Below are 18,704 nucleotides of genomic sequence, written 5' to 3'. Positions count from 1 at the left end.
GGTTGTTAGCAGTGTAATCAATGAAACACTCCCTTGCGAAAATGATTTATCGGTCAAATTGCAATAGAAACAGGCAGACTTGAAGTTGTCATCAGTGATTAATTGGCCCACATGGAATCTGCACTATTCTTTCTGCATTTATTGAGATGTAAAATTATATTCTGGTCCCTAGAAATAGTCCAAGTACCAATGTAAGCCTTTGAGATGTTTTCACAAGTTGACAATTGCATGTCTGATGGGCAGGTAGAAATGCAATAGCACACCTCTCCTAAACAAGCCACATCATTTGAGGGATTGTTCGTGTCTGTAGCGCAAACAGTGATGGGCAACAGTAATACTTGCCTTAGCAAGCACCAATAAAAATGTAAAGGTCAATTTAGCTTTTCCAAGCTCATTCTGCTTTGTGCCCAAGCACTTTAGAACAATCGCGCTGACTCATAAAGACAGGCTGAAAAGTAAACTTCAATTCATCATATAAAAGCCAAGCAGTCATTCCCACTGCCAAAGTGCCTGAGGGCATTCAGAAAAATTAATTAGCACAAAAATGAATATCATTTATATATAAATACTACTGCCTGATTAAACAATTATAAAGGATCTGAGTTCACTTGTCTTCACATATTCAGTGGTGCAATCACAGTGATGAGCACAAGTGTGGAAGACAACAAAACTGCTGATTGGATTTTTTGACAACAGTTGTGGGAGCGTCATGGAAGCACAGGTGAACTGAGGACATGAGCAGTTGTTTTGTAGTGTGAAAAGTATGCTGAGCTAAGGTGAAAAACCTCCTTGTCCTGCATCAGATATTGACCTCTGGACTTCCACCCTGCCCTGGGGGTCATGACCTTTGGCACACACTCAGCAGCTGACACTTGTCCATGTCTGGGTGTTCTCTAAGCAGAGTCAACTGGCAAGACTGACACTGATTGTTAAATAGAGATGCACTGATGCATTGGCCACCAATATTGTTTGGCCATTTAATAACCAAATTAAAACCATCTGCATATTGGTCATAAGCATGAAAACACAGAATTGGAAAAACTGATTTATTTATTTATTTATAATTAATTGCATACAATTATTGCATTGTATGCTATTCTTCTCACCGCAGTTGTACAGAGCGGTTATCTGAGTTACTGTAGACTATGAACCAGTCTGGCCATTCTCCGTTGACCTCTCTCATCATTAAGGCATTTTCATACACATCCTGCACAGGATGTTTTTTATTTTTGGCACCATTCTGAGTAAATTCTAGAGATTGTTGTGCATGAAACTCCCAGTAGATCAGCAGTTACTGAAATACTCAAACAGCCCGTCTGGCACCAACAATCATTCATGCGATTATCTAATCAGCCAATCGTGTGGCAGCAGTGCATAAAATCATGCAGATACGGGTCAGGGGCTTCAGTTAATGTTCACATCAACCATCAGAATGGGGACAAAATTTGATCTCAGTGATTTGGACCGTGTCATGGTGGTTGGTGCCAGACGGGCTGGTTTGAGTATTTCTGTAACTGCTGATCTCATGGGATTTTCACCCATCACGTTTGGGTGTGAGAGTTAACAGGACAACTGTGAGCAAGCTTTCAAATCTGGCAATGCAGACATTTAATACGGTGTTTCTCAATCAACTCCAGACTCCCACCTTGGCACAGCACATTTTTGATGTCATCATCTAACGCACCTGATTCAACATGTTCAGTAGTAGAGGATACATGACCTGAATTACATGAGTCAGGTTACTTAAAGGGATAGTTCACCCCAAATTGAAAAATCTCTCATTGTTTACTCACCCTCAATCCATCCCAGATGTGCATGACTTTCTTTCTTCTGCTGAACACAAATGAAGATTTTTTTAGACAATTTCACCTCTGTAGGTCCATACAATAGAAGTGAATCGGTGCCAAAAATTTTAAGCTCCAAAATCAACATAAAGGCAAGCATACAGGTAATCCAGTAATACCAGGATGATACAAGTCCTTGTCTAGGTTTATTTGCGATGATGGATTTTGACTGTACATTATCACTTTACATACAGGCTACACAAACATCTAATCTAATTATACTTCCAAAAGGCCACAGACACAGCCACGGGGAGCAATTTGTTGCTTAATGAAAATAATGATGGATATATCTTACCCACGCCAAGGCAATGCATTGATGCAATGACTTCTTGAACAGCTTCATACAAACCCCAAACCTTGCATTTGCACAAATATCAATTTACTTCAAAATTCTGTTTGAATTCAAATCAAATTTAAAACCTAGAATTCAGTTTAAATGTAGAGCAAGTCTATTACAAAACACAGGCTTGAAATGAGATCGGCTTGGCTGGTCTTTTAAGCAGTAAATGTGCATGCAATGTAATTCTCTAAACTGTTTTATTTTATTTTTGTTTTTATTTTTTGCTCTTTTAATGTTACAGGAATTCGATGCAGTGTGTCACCAGTCTACTTAGGGGGTTTGCTATGAAGTGGTGGTGGCGTAGTGGCTAAAGCACAGGGCTGTTAATCAGAAGGTCGCTGGTTTGATCCCTACAGTCACCACCATTGTGTCCTTGAGCAAGGCACTTAACTCCAGGTTGCTCAGGGGGGATTGTCCCTGTAATAATTGCACTGTAAGTCACTTTGGATAAAAGCGTCTGCCAAATGCATAAATGTAAATGTAATGCTGTATATGCTCACTATATTCAGACACGTGGAGTAAAAGCTTTTTCTTATAATTTTATTGTTTTAAAATGTTTACATCAATTCAATGGTGTTGACCTGAAGCTACATGACACATGAAGCTACTGTATGTAGTTGCACATGCATTCTCAGCTAATTGAAGTCCCAGATTTAAATTTCGGTGTTTTGGTGACATCTACTGGTCATATTGTTGAACAAAACAAAGGCAATACAGTTACAGTAGGTTTGCATTTACTGAAAGATATGCAAATGCTTTCCAGGCAGCAAAAGAATATTGTTAAAGTGTTAGTCTCATATTATTTAGAAAAGGAGAAGGAGAATGTCTGTAACTTTCAAAGAATAAAACGTGAATATTAATCAAATAAATACGTTTTACACATAAGGCTGAAAATATTGACAAAACAAGGCTTAAATGGAGTTTGTATTGTTTTAGCTGAATTAATTGCAGGAAAGAAATGTGTGATGCATTTGATTATAGTGCTCAACAGAATAAAGGTGGATTAACATGGTTTGTTCTGGCTTCAATTTCCAGTAAAAAGCAAGAACATAGAGGTTTTTTTTTTTTTTTTTTTTTTAAGAAATTGGGTTTTATCTAGGCAAATAGACAATTATAAGCATTATAGGAAAAATATTCAATTATGCCCCCAATATTTAAGATGCTCCAAAAAATATAATCCTGATCAACAAGCAGGACACTAGCTAGCTAAATATTATTTGGCTCATCGCATGGTCTCATGCTCATCATCCATATGGAAAAGCTGGACAGGTTTGCCATTGGTGACAATATTCAAAATAATATTAATAATAATAATGATAATACATTTGTTGGGAAAGATATTCCATTGTTAAAACAGAAAGTGATTCATGGATGTTTAAATGTTCAAATGTGGATATAAATTATGTTTATTTAGTATTGTATATTGAATTTTTTAAAAGGAGGTCAGTTAATCCAACCAAATACATGCACCTACTGTACATTACATAACAGCCTACAACAAAAGAAATCTAGATCTTGTCACAAGGTGGCGCTGTTTCTTTAGTTTAGGGAATTGTTTCTGCAAGGTTGCAGAAGTCCCTGGTTTAAGGTTGAGTGTGCTTCAAGTCTATTTAGTTTGTATCTACAGTCAAATAATGTATTATGTAATCAGGTCTTTGAGGGCGAGGATAAGCAAGATCAAGCCATTTCAATAAACAGTTTTGAACATAAATACAGACCATAATATTTGGCTAGGTGAGTATCTTATACACTCACCTAAAGGATTATTAGGAACACCATACTAATACTGTGTTTGACCCCCTTTCACCTTCAGAACTGCCTTAATTCTACGTGGCATTGATTCAACAAGGTGCTGAAAGCATTCTTTAGAAATGTTGGCCCATATTGATAGGATAGCATCTTGCAGTTGATGGAGATTTGTGGGATGCACATCCAGGGCATGAAGCTCCCGTTCCACCACATCCCAAAGATGCTCTATTGGGTTGAGATCTGGTGACTGTGGGGGCCATTTTAGTACAGTGAACTCATTGTCATGTTCAAGAAACCAATTTGAAATGATTCGAGCTTTGTGACATGGTGCATTATCCTGCTGGAAGTAGCCATCAGAGGATCCCCCACACCATTACACCACCACCACCAGCCTGCACAATGGTAACAAGGCATGATGGATCCATGTTCTCATTCTGTTTACGCCAAATTCTGACTCTACCATCTGAATGTCTCAACAGAAATCGAGACTCATCAGACCAGGCAACATTTTTCCAGTCTTCAACTGTCCAATTTTAGTGAGCTCTTGCAAATTGTATCCTCTTTTTCCTATTTGTAGTGGAGATGAGTGGTACCCGGTGGGGTCTTCTGCTGTTGTAGCCCATCCGCCTCAAGGTTGTGCGTGTTGTGGCTTCACAAATGCTTTGCTGCATACCTCGGTTGTAACGAGTGGTTATTTCAGGCAAAGTTGCTCTTCTATCAGCTTGAATCAGTCGGCCCATTCTCCTCTGACCTCTAGCATCAACAAGGCATTTTCGCCCACAGGACTGCCGCATACTGGATGTTTTTCCCTTTTCACACCATTCTTTGTAAACCCTAGAAATGGTTGTGCGTGAAAATCCCAGTAACTGAGCAGATTGTGAAATACTCAGACCGGCCCGTCTGGCACCAACAACCATGCCACGCTCAAAATTGCTTAAATCACCTTTCTTTCCCATTCTGACATTCAGTTTGGAGTTCAGGAGATTGTCTTGACCAGGACCACACCCCTAAATGCATTGAAGCAACTGCCATGTGATTGGTTGATTAGATAATTGCACTAATGAGAAATTGAACAGGTGTTCCTAATAATCATTTAGGTGAGTGTATATGTATTAGAATAAGTGTTATACATCAAAGAAACCCAAGTAAAACCAAACTCATAAAACAAGTGCTATTCAAGGCCACCATGCATGTGTATGGAAACTCATTTAAAGAGACAACAGTCACTTAAATTGATAAGAGGTTGTATGTTCTTAAAGGGACAGTCACCCAAAAATGAAAATTCTCTCATCATTTACTCACCCTCATGCCATCCCAGATGTGTATGACTTTCTTTCCTCTGCTGAACACAAATATAGATTTTAGAAGAATATCTCAGTTCTGTAGGTCCATACAATGGAAGTGAATGGGTACCAACATTTTGAAGCTCCAAAAAGCACATAAAGGCAGCATAAAAGTAATCCATACGACTCCAGTGGTTTAATCCAAATATTCTGAAGTGATATGATAGGTGTGGGTGAGAAACAGATCAATATTTAAATCCTTTATTACTATAAATTCTCCTCTCTGCCCAGTAGGTGGCGATATGCAGGAAGAATGTGAATCACCAAAAACAAAGGAAGAAGAATGTGAAAGTGTAGATTGGTTGTAAAAAAAGGACTTAAAGGAATATTCCGGGTTCAACACAAGTTAAGCTCAATCGACAGCATTTGTGTCATAATGTTGATTACCACAAAAAAAATGTTTTACATGTCCCTCCTTTTCTTAAAAAAACACAAAAATCAAGGTTACAGTGAGGCACTTACAATGGAAGTGAAGGGGCTCAATTTGGAGGATTTAAACAGAAATTCAAAGCTTATAATTTTATAAAAGCACTTAAATTAAGTTTTCTGTAAAAAATGTGTTTTAAAGTTGTTTAAATTGTCATTTATACAGTCTTGGTTTGTTGACATTACATACTAATGGTAATGAAGTTGTAAAATTGGCAATAACTTTACACAGAAAAGGTTAGTAAGTGATTTTATCACACTAAAATAAGTTTTACACACATATCACTTCATGTCTTGTGGCTATACTTTTAAAACTGTGAGTATTTTAATGTTTACAGATTGTCCCCCATTCAGTTCCATTGTCAGTGCCTCACTGGAACCAAGATTTTAGCTTTTTTAAAGAAAAGGAGGGCCATTATGCCCCAAATGCTGATTGAGTTTAACTTGTATTGAACTCTGAACATTCCTTTATATGAATCCGTTTCTCACTTCCATCGTTTCTGAAGACATGAATTTAACCACAAGAGTTGTCTGGAGCACTTTTATGCTGCCTTTATGTGCTTTTATAAGCTTCAAAGTTTTGGTCACCATTCACTTGCATTGTCTGCACCTACAGGGCTGAGATATTATTCTAAAAATCTAAATTTATGTTCTGCAGAAAAAAAGAAAGTCCTACACATCTGGGATGGAGTAAATGATGAGGGAATTTTCATTTTTGGGTGAACTGTCCCTTTAATTTTGTATTTTGTTTTAATTGCACTATTGAGTGACTGAAATTAACTTCTGTTAGGAAAATTGAAATTCTGTCAATTTATTCACTCTCATATTGTTCAAAACCCATCTGACTTTCAACACAAACGGCGATGTGAGGCAGAATGACAGCCTCAGTCACCATTCACTTTAACTGCATCTTTTTTCCATACAATGAAAGTGAATGGTGACTGAGGCTGTCATTCCTTTACTATCTGCCTAACAGATAATATACAAAATAATATACGAGTTTGGAACAACATGAGGGTGAGCAGCTTAAATAATGACAGTAATTTGGGGTGAACTATCCCTTTAAGCTTATAAGATATGTGAACTTAACTGTATATTATTATATATAGGCTATTTTAGTTTTTATATAGAAATATAATAAAATCTGTTGCAACGCACACTTTGCAAATCGTAGTATTTGCAGCTTATTGTCGTCTCCAATTTTAGAGTATGTTGTCTATAGGAATCCCACATAACCCTGAAAACCACATCACAGCACTTGATCTGTGGAGCTGCGCTGCGGCGGGTTTGTATTATTATCCCCTCTTCGCTTCCAAAACCATCCCTCATTCATTTCTCTCCATGAGCCTGTTTCCAATCTAAGGGCATGCGTGAAAGATTGGGGAAATCATGCCCACCCACTTCATCTCTTAGCTCGGGTATCAATACGATTACAGGCAGGAAATGTAGAAATCCTCAACAAAGAGTTTCGTCATTAAAAAGAAACACCCGACGGCCTTTAAGCTCCGAACTGTTTCACTTTTATCTGAGCGACCCGACAATTTATATGATGGGCCTGATTTTCAACGTCATTAAAGAAAACGACTTTAAGTGCAACGGGAAATGCAAGATATTGGAAGAGAGAAAACATATGTGGGAAGATCAGATACAGTTTACGGCATCTTTATGATACATTATATGAATTGTCTGTTGCTTATTTTTGCCACATTGCTTCAAAGCTGAATGGCTCAACTGGTGTGTGTGTGTGTGTGTGTGTGTGTGTGTGTGTGTGCGTGCGTGCGTGCGTGCGTGCGCGCGCGCTTTAATGCGCCACAATTTTGATCAAATAATATATATATATATATATATATATATATATATATATATATATATATATATATATATATATATATATATTTATATATATATTATAATTAAATATATATATATATATATTATAGTATACAAATAATCATCGGAAATATGTCGTTCATTAATAATAAGCTAATAATAATAATAATAATAATATTCATAATAATTATATAATAATACATAAAATATTAATAATAATAATAATTTTAAAAAAGGCCGCAAAAATTCTTAGGACCATAAAGATGTTTTTTTTTTTAAAAGCGGTCATCCCCGGTTACCATCTTCTCCATTAAATATCTTGCTAATATCGAGAAAGAGATATTTGGGTAAGATTGATATATGCACATATATTCATAGTTATAGAAACCCCATTTATAACTGTGACCTCACACGTTATGTGTTATTCCTTTAGGCTGTAATTCACACCGAGTCTGTTCAATTTATGTGTGAAGCTTTTATTGCTAAAACAAGACAAATACACGGATGGGCTCCACTCAACACAATGCATGTACCTTTCTCGTAGACCCACTATAATTCAGATTCAGAGTTATGTTTACATTTCAGTAATTCAGTAATTTTAGTAGTAATAATAATAATAATAATAATTTACGTTTATTCAAGTTTTATTAATTTAATTTAGTTAAAGATTATTGAATTCGTTCACTCAAAAAAAAATTTAAAAAAATGATGACATTAAATTGTGTCCATCTTAAAAATAGTCAAAATAGAAATATTTTTGGGTTGTTTTGATAGTTTATAGAGTTAGCGTTGGAGGATTCTAGTAGGCTACACGCATGTATTTCTAGTCATTTCAAGCACTTCGTGCAATGTAATGTGCCGAGATGTGAGAAAGGTTTGATTCCCAAGTACATCCTCTTTTATTTTTCACTGTCAAAACACAATTTCTTTGACATGGTGCCTGATGTTGAGCAGTTTCTGGCGAGGTTAAACATCATAACCTTGTGAATCCAGTGGCATGATATCAATCATGTTTCCTTCAGAGGACTGTCTGCGGGCAGAACCTGGTTGAGTCGCCCTGTTTTCATTGGAGTGGAGCTTCTTCCCGAGAACTTCTTCATGACATCATCGTCATCCGATTCCCCAAACAGCTGCGGGAATCCAGTTGCGTTGGAGTGGACGGATGGACATTGCTGTGTGCGCAGCTCTCCAAACCTCCTGCGCCCAAATGTTGACGACTTCTGTGTGACCAAATTAAACTAGTCTCTTCTTCTCTATATCATTTATCCTCCTTTGTGTTCTGAGGAGCCGAGGAACCAGGAACAGCCTTTCCTATCTAAGTGAATTATTTTTTATTATTATTATTTGCGCGTGCGGGTCTGGTTGTTTAAAATCCTTTTCGCGACTCCGCTTGTGGATTATGACCCTGGACACTGATTTAATGGATGACCTCGTTGTCGACGTGGTAGGAGAGGGTGGCATGGACTCTGGAGACGAGCATCTTTCGTCCTCCGCTCTTTGCGCATCCGACCAGGTACACAACAACTCGGCATCCCTGTCCGACAATCGGTCCAACAAGGGCGATGAGGACCACGTATCCTCTTCCATATGTCCCTCAACTTCGAGCAAAAGCACTTCGGTGAAACCGCCCTATTCCTACATCGCCCTGATCACCATGGCGATCCTCCAGAGCCCAAAGAAGCGTCTCACTCTAAGCGAGATCTGCGACTTCATCAGTCACCGGTTCGTGTACTACCGAGAGAAATTCCCGGCCTGGCAGAACTCCATCCGACACAATCTTTCCCTGAACGACTGCTTCGTAAAAATGCCACGCGAGCCGGGTAATCCTGGAAAGGGGAATTACTGGACTCTCGATCCGAATTCATCGGATATGTTTGAGAACGGAAGTTTCCTGCGGAGGAGGAAGCGATTTAAACGACAGCACTTCAAATTCGCGGTGTTCAAAGATCAGCTGCAACCGAGCGGCTTTCCGAACCTCACCTACGGTCTCAGCGCGTCCTGCGCGCAATTGCCAGGTTTGGATATCTACCCGTTTGGCTTCCATCAACCCATCGGCGTTCCACCTGTTGGCAGCATCTTACCAGCTCTGTCCACTTTTTTCTCGCGGACCTCAATCACCACCAAAGCTTTCCCACAGTCCCAAACAACAGTCATAGAGCCCGTCACCCCTGGCCTAACGTGCCCAATAGCTCCGACCTCTCCATACGCATCCTCAGCACTGTTCAATCCGATGGGCTTCCCGCGGGTCCTCAGTTTTCAGTATGAGTACCAGAAGCTGCAAAATCTGCACAACCACCTGGATTTCACCACTAAACACAGACACTTGGCCAGCGTAAATGACTAGGAGAACATTGCGGAGGGGGGAAAATCATTTTAATAAAACTATTTTACTCAGGAATTATTTCATTTAACCGATATCAAGAGTTAGATTCGACTTGCACGTAGAATAAAAACATTTTGGTAAACATTGAGTTCATCAGGATTCCACAAAGTCAAGTTTTTGTCCATGCTGAAAATGTTTACTGATGCATGTTATTTTATTGGAATGTGAAATATTTTAATAACCGAACTTCGAATGTTCAAACTATTTCAATGACGAATTTCCTTTTAACGTTTTGACGGAAATAAAACTGGCATTTTTAAATGAGCAATTTATGTGAATCTTGATTCTTAATTTGTTTCATTCGCAATGGTGGGGTTTTTTCTTAATGTCAGAAAATAATGTATTTTTTTCTGGTGAGTGGTGACAAGACAATGTAAAAATATATTTAATAAAAAAATATATTAAATGTTTAAATGTAAAAAAAAACAAAAAAAAAAAAACATATATATATATATATATATATATATATATATATATATATATATATATATATATATATATATATATATATATATATAGGCTATATATATGCATGCATATGGTAAACCAAAAATATTGTCATTTTGTAATTATGTGCATAAGGCCTTAATAACTCACTCATTTCTCCTCCGAGGTAAACAATTAACATAAAATGTGCAACGCAAAAAATGAATAAAATCTAAATATAAATAAATAATAAATGAGCATTCATATGATCTCTCTGGAGAAACGAAAAAGAAAAAATATTATAATATTCATTTTGTGTTGTTTATCCACAAACGTGTAGAGGCTATTAATCTGTAGATCTTGGTTAAAACTACATCAAATAGCCATACTGTAAAGACCAATAATTGAAAGATGTGTATCTCCTTTACAAATCCAAATGAGCTGAAGAGATTTAAAAGATGAAAGTTTCTCTCCTCTCCACTCGAGCACTGGGAGTCACTTGTCGGTTTATTTGTTTAAGCTTGATCAGCGGAAATAATCAAACGGGTCAGTCTCAAATGCACTTGTACAAATATACATTCTCACAGAGTATTCTGCATGGCCATATATCCTGATGAGAGCACATTATAAATAAATAATCATCTCCAAATGCGCAGTAGCCGCCTTGGCAGATGTGCGTAATGATGAGGTGTTCACTGAGCGAGCTTAGGAACATTATTTCACTCGCTGGTTATTTGCGAATTTACATTTCAGAGACAATATAAAACACAATAACCACATGTCTCCACTTTCAGACACCAGTTAGCATCTTGAGGCCTTCACATTTACTTGAGATGGTTTGACGGAGCAAAGTTTGGAATTTAAAATGGCACAAAGTCACTGGTACTCCCAGCTGAAGACAGTAAAGATAACTTAATGGGAAGGGTCGAGTCACTTAAGTGCTGCAGAGTGTCTTTGATGAGGTTGTAGGCCAATGTACAGGTATATAGTAGCTATATATACCTATATATAAAAATATACTGTATATATAGCTACTGAATATCTGTTTGTATATGTAGGGGAGGAAAACAGACAAAGAAACCTGATGTCTGGAAGAAATGTGCAGCCAAAATGTGGCTGGTACCATCAGGGAAATACTGATTGATTATTATGTCTCCGAAAGTATAATAAAAGTAGTGTGGAGTGTATCTGTGCATCATGGCTAAGAAAAACTGGGGGTGGTAAACATTTAAACTGGGTGCACTGGACTTGTATTCACATATTCAAACACATGTATGACCCACATGTATGTTCCAGAGATCCCCTAACAATACTGTGCCTTTGAAGATGTTCCTACATTTAACATGCACCTTGCACTTTATATGTTAACAAACAACAAAATCAAAGAACTGCCTCACAAATGTTCCATTGAAAAGTATTGCTTAAATGCACACTTCGTTTTAAGCAATATTTGCAATAATTGTATTGTTTTGACCCTGTAAAGATTTGCCTGAAATTAAGCTAATATACATCAATTTGTCCATAATTTACCTTCAGTTTGAATAGGCCTACTACTAATAACAGCATTATCATTTATTGTTATTCTTCTTTTTATAAATAGAAAAATTCGAAAATAGAATAGAATGCCACTTAAAATATCAACAATTTCAAATATTCAAAAAAAACATTTAAACATTTTAAATAGTCTATTTATAGTAAATGCGTTCTAATTTGTGCATTGAAATATTTGGAACAAACCAAATGGAAAATGTCCCATTATATATCTCAATAAGACCTACGTTTTTAATTAAATAGTTAAATAAATAAATGAAAAACCGAAAGTTGATGCTTGATGGCCATGCATGATTTAATGAGACTGGTAGAGAGCACTTAAACATGTTTAAGTTGTTACAATACATTTGAATAAAATAATACAGTGGGATATAGCAAAACAAAATGACACACTTATGGGTACATTTGACCTCTGGGACGGTCAGGGGCTTAGATTGCAGGAGGGCTCATATTGAACTACTCATATGAAGAGATGTAAATAAATCTGGCATATGGCAATACTGTATAAGTAAAACACACATATATGAATGTTCATGTATGGTTTTCACTGATTACCATTTTCATATAACACATCTTCCCAAGTCATACTAAAATTGGAATATTCTGTGTATGCACAAATAAACTATATATTTTATGTTCATATAGACCACGTGTTGCCACATACCAGATTTCTGTATGGGACATTTCAGGCGTTTTGACCTGTGTTTGGATGTTTGACATGCCCCATTCTTTCAAACTGTCTGTGTTTTGAGTTGAGTGGGCAATGTGCTGGAAAACTTTTTGCCTTAATGCACAATTGGAATGATCTTTGAGAAAAGGAAAAAGCAAGTGTAGGAAGACAACTGAGTGAAGAAGCAAAACCAATTCACTGGTGTAATGCGTATGTGTACAGCTGTCTTTGGATCACCCACAGACTCTGTATGCAGTAGTGATGGAAAAAGTCTTCTGTTGTTGGCTTTAAATAACTGCCTCTATTTAGCTGTGGCCCAACGGATACACGGAGACAAATATTTATTTCTACAGTGACCATAACACCATATGACCAAGAGAAAGCTCACCCAAAAATAAAAATGATGTTAACATTTACTCACCCTCATCTCTTTTTGTGCTCCATGGAAGAAAACATACAGGTTTAAAACAACATGAGGGTGAGTAAATGATGGCAGAATTTTCATTTTCAGTGAACCTTCCCTTCTTTTCCAGCTGCCACATGTGTGCCACACGGCTTTGATCCACAAAAACAATCTGCAAGTTTATTTTCCCCATTCACATGGCCATCGAAGACCCATAACTTAGAACAAAATAAGTAATTTCATGTAAGAAGACAGAAATCATACTAAGTCCAAACTTTGTGGTCTGAAATTGAATGTCAACTGTAAAAAAAACTGCGCTTCACGCTCCATCAGTGTCACATTAAGCATGTTATTAACATTATGATTGTGATGAATTGCTATTTACGTGACACCTCTTCAGCAGTGCTGCCAGCAAGAGAGCTCGCTATCCAAGCAAGCGTCCTGAGTTTTGTTAGCAATGATGTATAATTCACATTTTACCCTCCGATATGACTTGCTTTTACAAGGGAGAAAACGGTAAGTTTGGTTTAAAGGTCTGTTCGCACCTGACCTGTGAGGCATTCTCCTCTACTTCCTCATGCCAAGCTAAACGGATGGTTAAAATCATTCCTCAAATGCTGTACCAGCTCGTACAGGTCTCCTGCTCCCTTCTCCAACCATGCAAAACAAAGACACAGAGCTGTAGAGGTGCTATGTGGGATATCCCACTGTATTCCTTCCAAGCAGTTTCCTGAAAAGGAAAATTCAGAGTATTTGAAGTGTATATCATTGCATTTGAGCTGTGAAGATAATAAAGTGCTTTCAAGACAGACTAGCATGAGCTCTGAAAACGATAAGGTATGACATGTGCTCAAGTCTGGTTTTTAAAGATCATGTTTAATTGCTAGAAATTGACAGTAAAGACACTACACTACACAAGATGCGTCAATAAGAGATGTCGCTATTACAACACTGGAAATCGACATGTAGCTTTCGAAAGTTCATGTATCCGAAGTCAACCCTATTCAGCCAAATAACTGACAAGCGCAATCCCACATTAGACATTTTTGCATCAATTAAACATAAAAAACATTTCCTTTTAGAGGTACTGATGCATTGTCAATACTGTCAATCCTTATATGCATATTACGCAGTCTGCGTAGGGCACCATCTCCCTGGGGGGGAACCAATATACCCTAGGGGGGCACCACCAGAAACTCCACTAGCTGCCCTTACTCGCATGTTATACATTATTCAAGGACCCAATAACGGTCATGGAACACAGTCGATCGCCTCGTGCTTGCAGTTTCTCACCACGCTCGCTCTTATTCCTGCAAAGGGCCACAACTCAAACTTGATTGAGGGCTATGGGACGAAACTAAACGTTGCATTATATCAAACTGTATTATATATTAAAATGTAAAAGTTGCCCCAATGCCCCTCCTTTGATTTTATAATATACTGTATATATATAACACGCTTTTGGCGACACTCTGTGGACATTTAACCCGGAAACTGGAGCTTGCATTTGTCCATACATTCAAAAACTCTTCCAGCTTCGGCCACTGGGGGCAGTGGATCAAATTTCAGTTGGAAAATTTCAACCTTTGAATGTTTGAATTCAACATGTCATAATTGATCATTGAATAATTGTGTCATAATCGAATCAAACTACTTATAGTTTAAATCATTATAATTCTACATGAGCAAGAGTGCTGATAGATGGACAATACACCTCGATTGCAAGTGTGGTAGTGCTTTTATACTACAGAAACAAGTAAGAAAAAAACTAAAAACACTCTTGCATGTGGAACTACTTATTTACAACATGGATCAGGATCTGCAGTTGCATTTCGAAAGATGCGCCCAAGCCTCTGTTCTTATTTGGAATCTTCAAGGTAACACTACAATAAGGTTCCATTAGTTAATAATGCATTAGGTATCATGAATAAACAATGAACTATATGTATTTTTACAGCATTTATTAATCTTAGTTAATGTTAGCTAATACAAATACAATTGTTTATTGCTCGTTCATGTTTCTTCATAGTGCATTAACTATTGTTAACAAATATTACTTTTTTTTTTTTTTTAAATGTAGTAGTATATGTTAATGCTAAAATGAACCAAGCTGAATAAATGCTGTATAAGTATTGTTCATTGTTTGTTCATGTTAACTAATGTTAAATGTTAACAAATGAAACCTTATTGTAAAGTGTTACCAATGTCACTTTAGATCTAGTAATGACAGCTTGGGCCAGTTATTGGAGTAACAAGGATAAGTGTGTGTGTGTGTGTGTGTGTGTGTGTGTGTGTGTGGGCATGTTTATTTGGTTTACAAGGACAATTTTTTAGGTTACAAACTGGTAATTACAAGGGTATTATGCTATAAATGCGGTTTATGAGGATATTTCTAGTGTCCATAATTTAAATAGCTTAAAAAACATATTAAACGATGTTTTATTGAAAATGTAAAAATGCAGAAAGTTTTTTGTGAGGGTTAGGTTTAGGGGTAGGGATAGGGGATAGACTCTATAGTCCGTACAGTATAAAAATCATTATATAAATGTGTGTGTGTGTGAGAGTGTAACGTTAGTAGGAGGAGGCAGACAAGGAGTGCGGATCTAAGTGCGGGTTTTATTTATCTAGGTGAAAACAAGACAGACAGGAACGAAGGAAACAAAAACATGAAAACATCAAAAGGGTACATGAACAGGGTAAACTGGGCTGAACATCGACTTCCAGACATATACAAACAACGATCGACCGAGACTGAACAAAGAACCAGGGTTTAAATACAGAGACACGATAATGACAAAATGACAATCAGGTGTGAACAATAACACAGTGCTGGCAGTGATGAGGGCCGGGAATTGTGGGAAATATAGTTCATGACAGGTGACAAGAGAAACACAGGGCAGACAACAGGGGATCGTAACAGAGAGAGAGAGAGAGAGAGAGAGCACCTGAGCGTGTATTTACCTGCATCTGTTGCAGTGATGAACAGTAATGCTGAAGCTGTGAGTTTAACTCTATTCCTCAGCTGTAGTGTGTTAGTATCCGCTTCGAACAAACGTGGAGTGATGCTGCCATACATGCTGTCGGAATTATCCTATGCATATTTCACTTAAATTCAAATGTTTTGTTGTCAGAGAGAGAGAAAAATGGAGGACGGCAGTTTCATTCTTGTACACCCTTGAGGAAATCTTAATTTGACACCCAAACAGAAAGCGTACTCTTTTTTGCCATGTTAAAAAATGTATGTTCACCCCATTTGCAAAAGATTTCCGTAGATTTGGGCTTCTTTAAATTTCCACCAGGATTAGGGAAAACTCATGATTTGACATAAATAATGATAATGCCTGTTATTAAGTGTGAATATTTAATATGAATATACTAACGTCAAATATTATTATTTACTGTGGGCCCATAACTGAAGAAGTTAAGACCAATTTGCATATCGGACGTTAGTTTTAATTTTTATATGCCACATTTCTTAGGCTTCAGAAGTGTGTTAAACATGTGAGGATGTGTATTCATCAACCTGCTATATGTCCAACATAATCTTACAGGCCTATAGAGCCTATTTTTCTTTACTGTACATCATAGATAACCATTTATAATAACTTTTATTTATATTAACAAACATTATTACATTATATAAAAGATTATTCAAACTGAAGCACTGCTCATATTCCACCATTGAAATCTGCTGCTCAAAAGAACCTGAAAGGGCTGTTGCTTGCGGTGTGACTTCATGGTAATTACATCTATTGTATATCTGGTGTATTATCCTTTTATGTTTATTATTTTACCTTTGACCACTGATAGTGTTGCTCTAATATTTAGCATAAATCTTTAAGTATATGGACACGTGTTTCGTTTTTATCAGATACTGCAACAAAGTTGCACTTTGTAGGGACAATAAAGATGTACTACTACTGTGACTACGACTACGAGAGTACAGACTATGACAGAGTGATGTACAGTCTTAATGACAGGGAAGAAGTTATAGATGTTGTATGATGTCAGCACTTGATAGAGCCACTGATGTCACACTAACTGACCAGATCCTTTCAAATTCTGCTTAAACACAAACACGTAGTTGTGTCATGGCACACTTTCATGACCAGCACACACAAAGATGTATATACTTGCTCAATGCCATTTGATTTTCCTGGCAAAACTTGCCACTCTGCCTCTGCATTTGCACCGAATACAGTTATAAATCACCCCACACCCCCACCCTTTCGTTTTCAGTGTGCTTGTTTCCCACTTTGCCAACATCAGTAAAACCAAGGCCTCGGCTCACTTTTGAGTCCAGCTATTTATTTGAGGAGTGATCAAGTAGTGCATACGTTTGCATGTGCCTGTGTGTATTTCAATGTGTGGTTCAGCTGGTTTCTTTGCCAAAATCAATTTGCCAGTAAATGACAGTGAAATACTGCAGGAAAGCCACCCAGAAGGGGTATGAGCTAACACCTCAGCCATGCGCTCCACCAATGGGCAGAGCAGATGAATGGATGGCAATGGGTGAGAATAAAAGAAAGTATGAATGGTCGGTAATAGGGAAAGACATTTTTAAATGTAATTAGGATTGCCTAGTGATCCCATGTTTTACAAGTAGTATATGGCTGTCTGCTAACATGCTGCTTCCATGATGCCCATGACTAGTGTATGCTGGGTTAAGACACCTACAGTACTGGAGTCTCTGGCTATGTTTTGAATGGATACTACATGGTTTACTGCTACTTTGCTATTGTTACGATTCTCTGTTGTCTGCCCTGTGATACCTCTGTCATCTGTTCCTCCCGGAATACACTTCCCATAATCCCCTGCTCAGATCACTTCCAGCTGTTCCCTATTGTTCTCACCTGTGTTCCATTCCCTCATTAGTAAGTTTGTATATAATTCCCTTATTTCTATTACAAAGAGGGAGGTCACAGGAGCAGGATCTAAATGCAGGCTTAAAAGTATTTAATAAAATAAACAAAGTACAAATTAACGGGGTAAACACAGGAACAAAAGAAACATCCACGATGGGAAAAATGCACAAACAGAGAAAACATGAACAATGGGAACGGGTCACGAACGGGAGGTCAAAACATATACAACAACTGACAAGGACTGAACAGAAATAAGGGAATTATAAACAAACATACTAATGAGGGAATGGAACACAGGTGAGAACAATTGGGAACAGCTGGAAGTGATCTGAGCAGGGGATTATGGGAAGTGTAGGAGGAACAGATGACAGAGGCAAAGCACAGGGCAGACAACAGAGAATCGTATACAATTTACACTGCATGCTTAAGAAACAGCAAGTGTTTAAGTCTGCATTTTGCAACAATAATCATTTCAAACAGAAGTATGCTACATTGCTTTCATTTAACCTTATTCGTGCATGCTTAATTCAGAAAGTGGCATAGAGTCACCATCTCAGAAATAAAAATGGGGTGTGTTTTCAAAAAGCGTTTTAAGCCTAATTACATTGTAGAAACAATCATGCGAGTCATCTTAGAGTTACGGACCGTTTCTAAAAAGCATCTTAACTTAGTACTTTAAATCAATGTAGATCTACAAATGCTCTGGAGTAATCCTTGAGTGCTTAAATTAATATTCCGTGATCATTACAAGTTAAGCTCAATCGACAGCTTTTGTGGAATAATGTTGATTCATACAAATCAACCCTTCTTTTCTTAAAAAAAAAAAAAGGCAAAAATCTGGGTTCCAGTAAGGCACTTACAATGGAAGTGAATG

General features: G+C 37.3%; 1 protein-coding gene and 1 long non-coding RNA gene across 2 annotated transcripts in view; one reads left to right on the top strand and one right to left on the bottom strand.

Annotated features, from left to right (window-relative positions):
- The window catches only part of LOC127647317 (uncharacterized), a 51,604-nt gene that overhangs the window by 21,125 nt on the left and 11,775 nt on the right, over window positions 1-18,704 (bottom strand). Inside the window, exon 2 of the long non-coding RNA XR_007971043.1 lies at window positions 1,794-1,833. This is a non-coding gene — a long non-coding RNA (uncharacterized LOC127647317). The remainder of the gene's footprint in view (window positions 1-1,793; window positions 1,834-18,704) is intronic.
- Window positions 8,439-10,176, top strand: LOC127647306 (forkhead box protein D2-like). Its single transcript, XM_052131473.1, has one exon. It carries the CDS (start codon window positions 8,932-8,934, stop codon window positions 9,874-9,876), a length of 945 nt encoding a protein of 314 aa, XP_051987433.1. The 5' UTR covers window positions 8,439-8,931; the 3' UTR covers window positions 9,877-10,176.

This window comes from Xyrauchen texanus, chromosome 8 (assembly GCF_025860055.1).
Source record: "Xyrauchen texanus isolate HMW12.3.18 chromosome 8, RBS_HiC_50CHRs, whole genome shotgun sequence".
In the NCBI taxonomy this organism is placed as follows: domain Eukaryota; kingdom Metazoa; phylum Chordata; class Actinopteri; order Cypriniformes; family Catostomidae; genus Xyrauchen; species Xyrauchen texanus.
The sequence above is the reverse complement of the archived record's forward strand: the minus strand, read 5'-3'. Positions and strand labels throughout refer to the sequence as shown.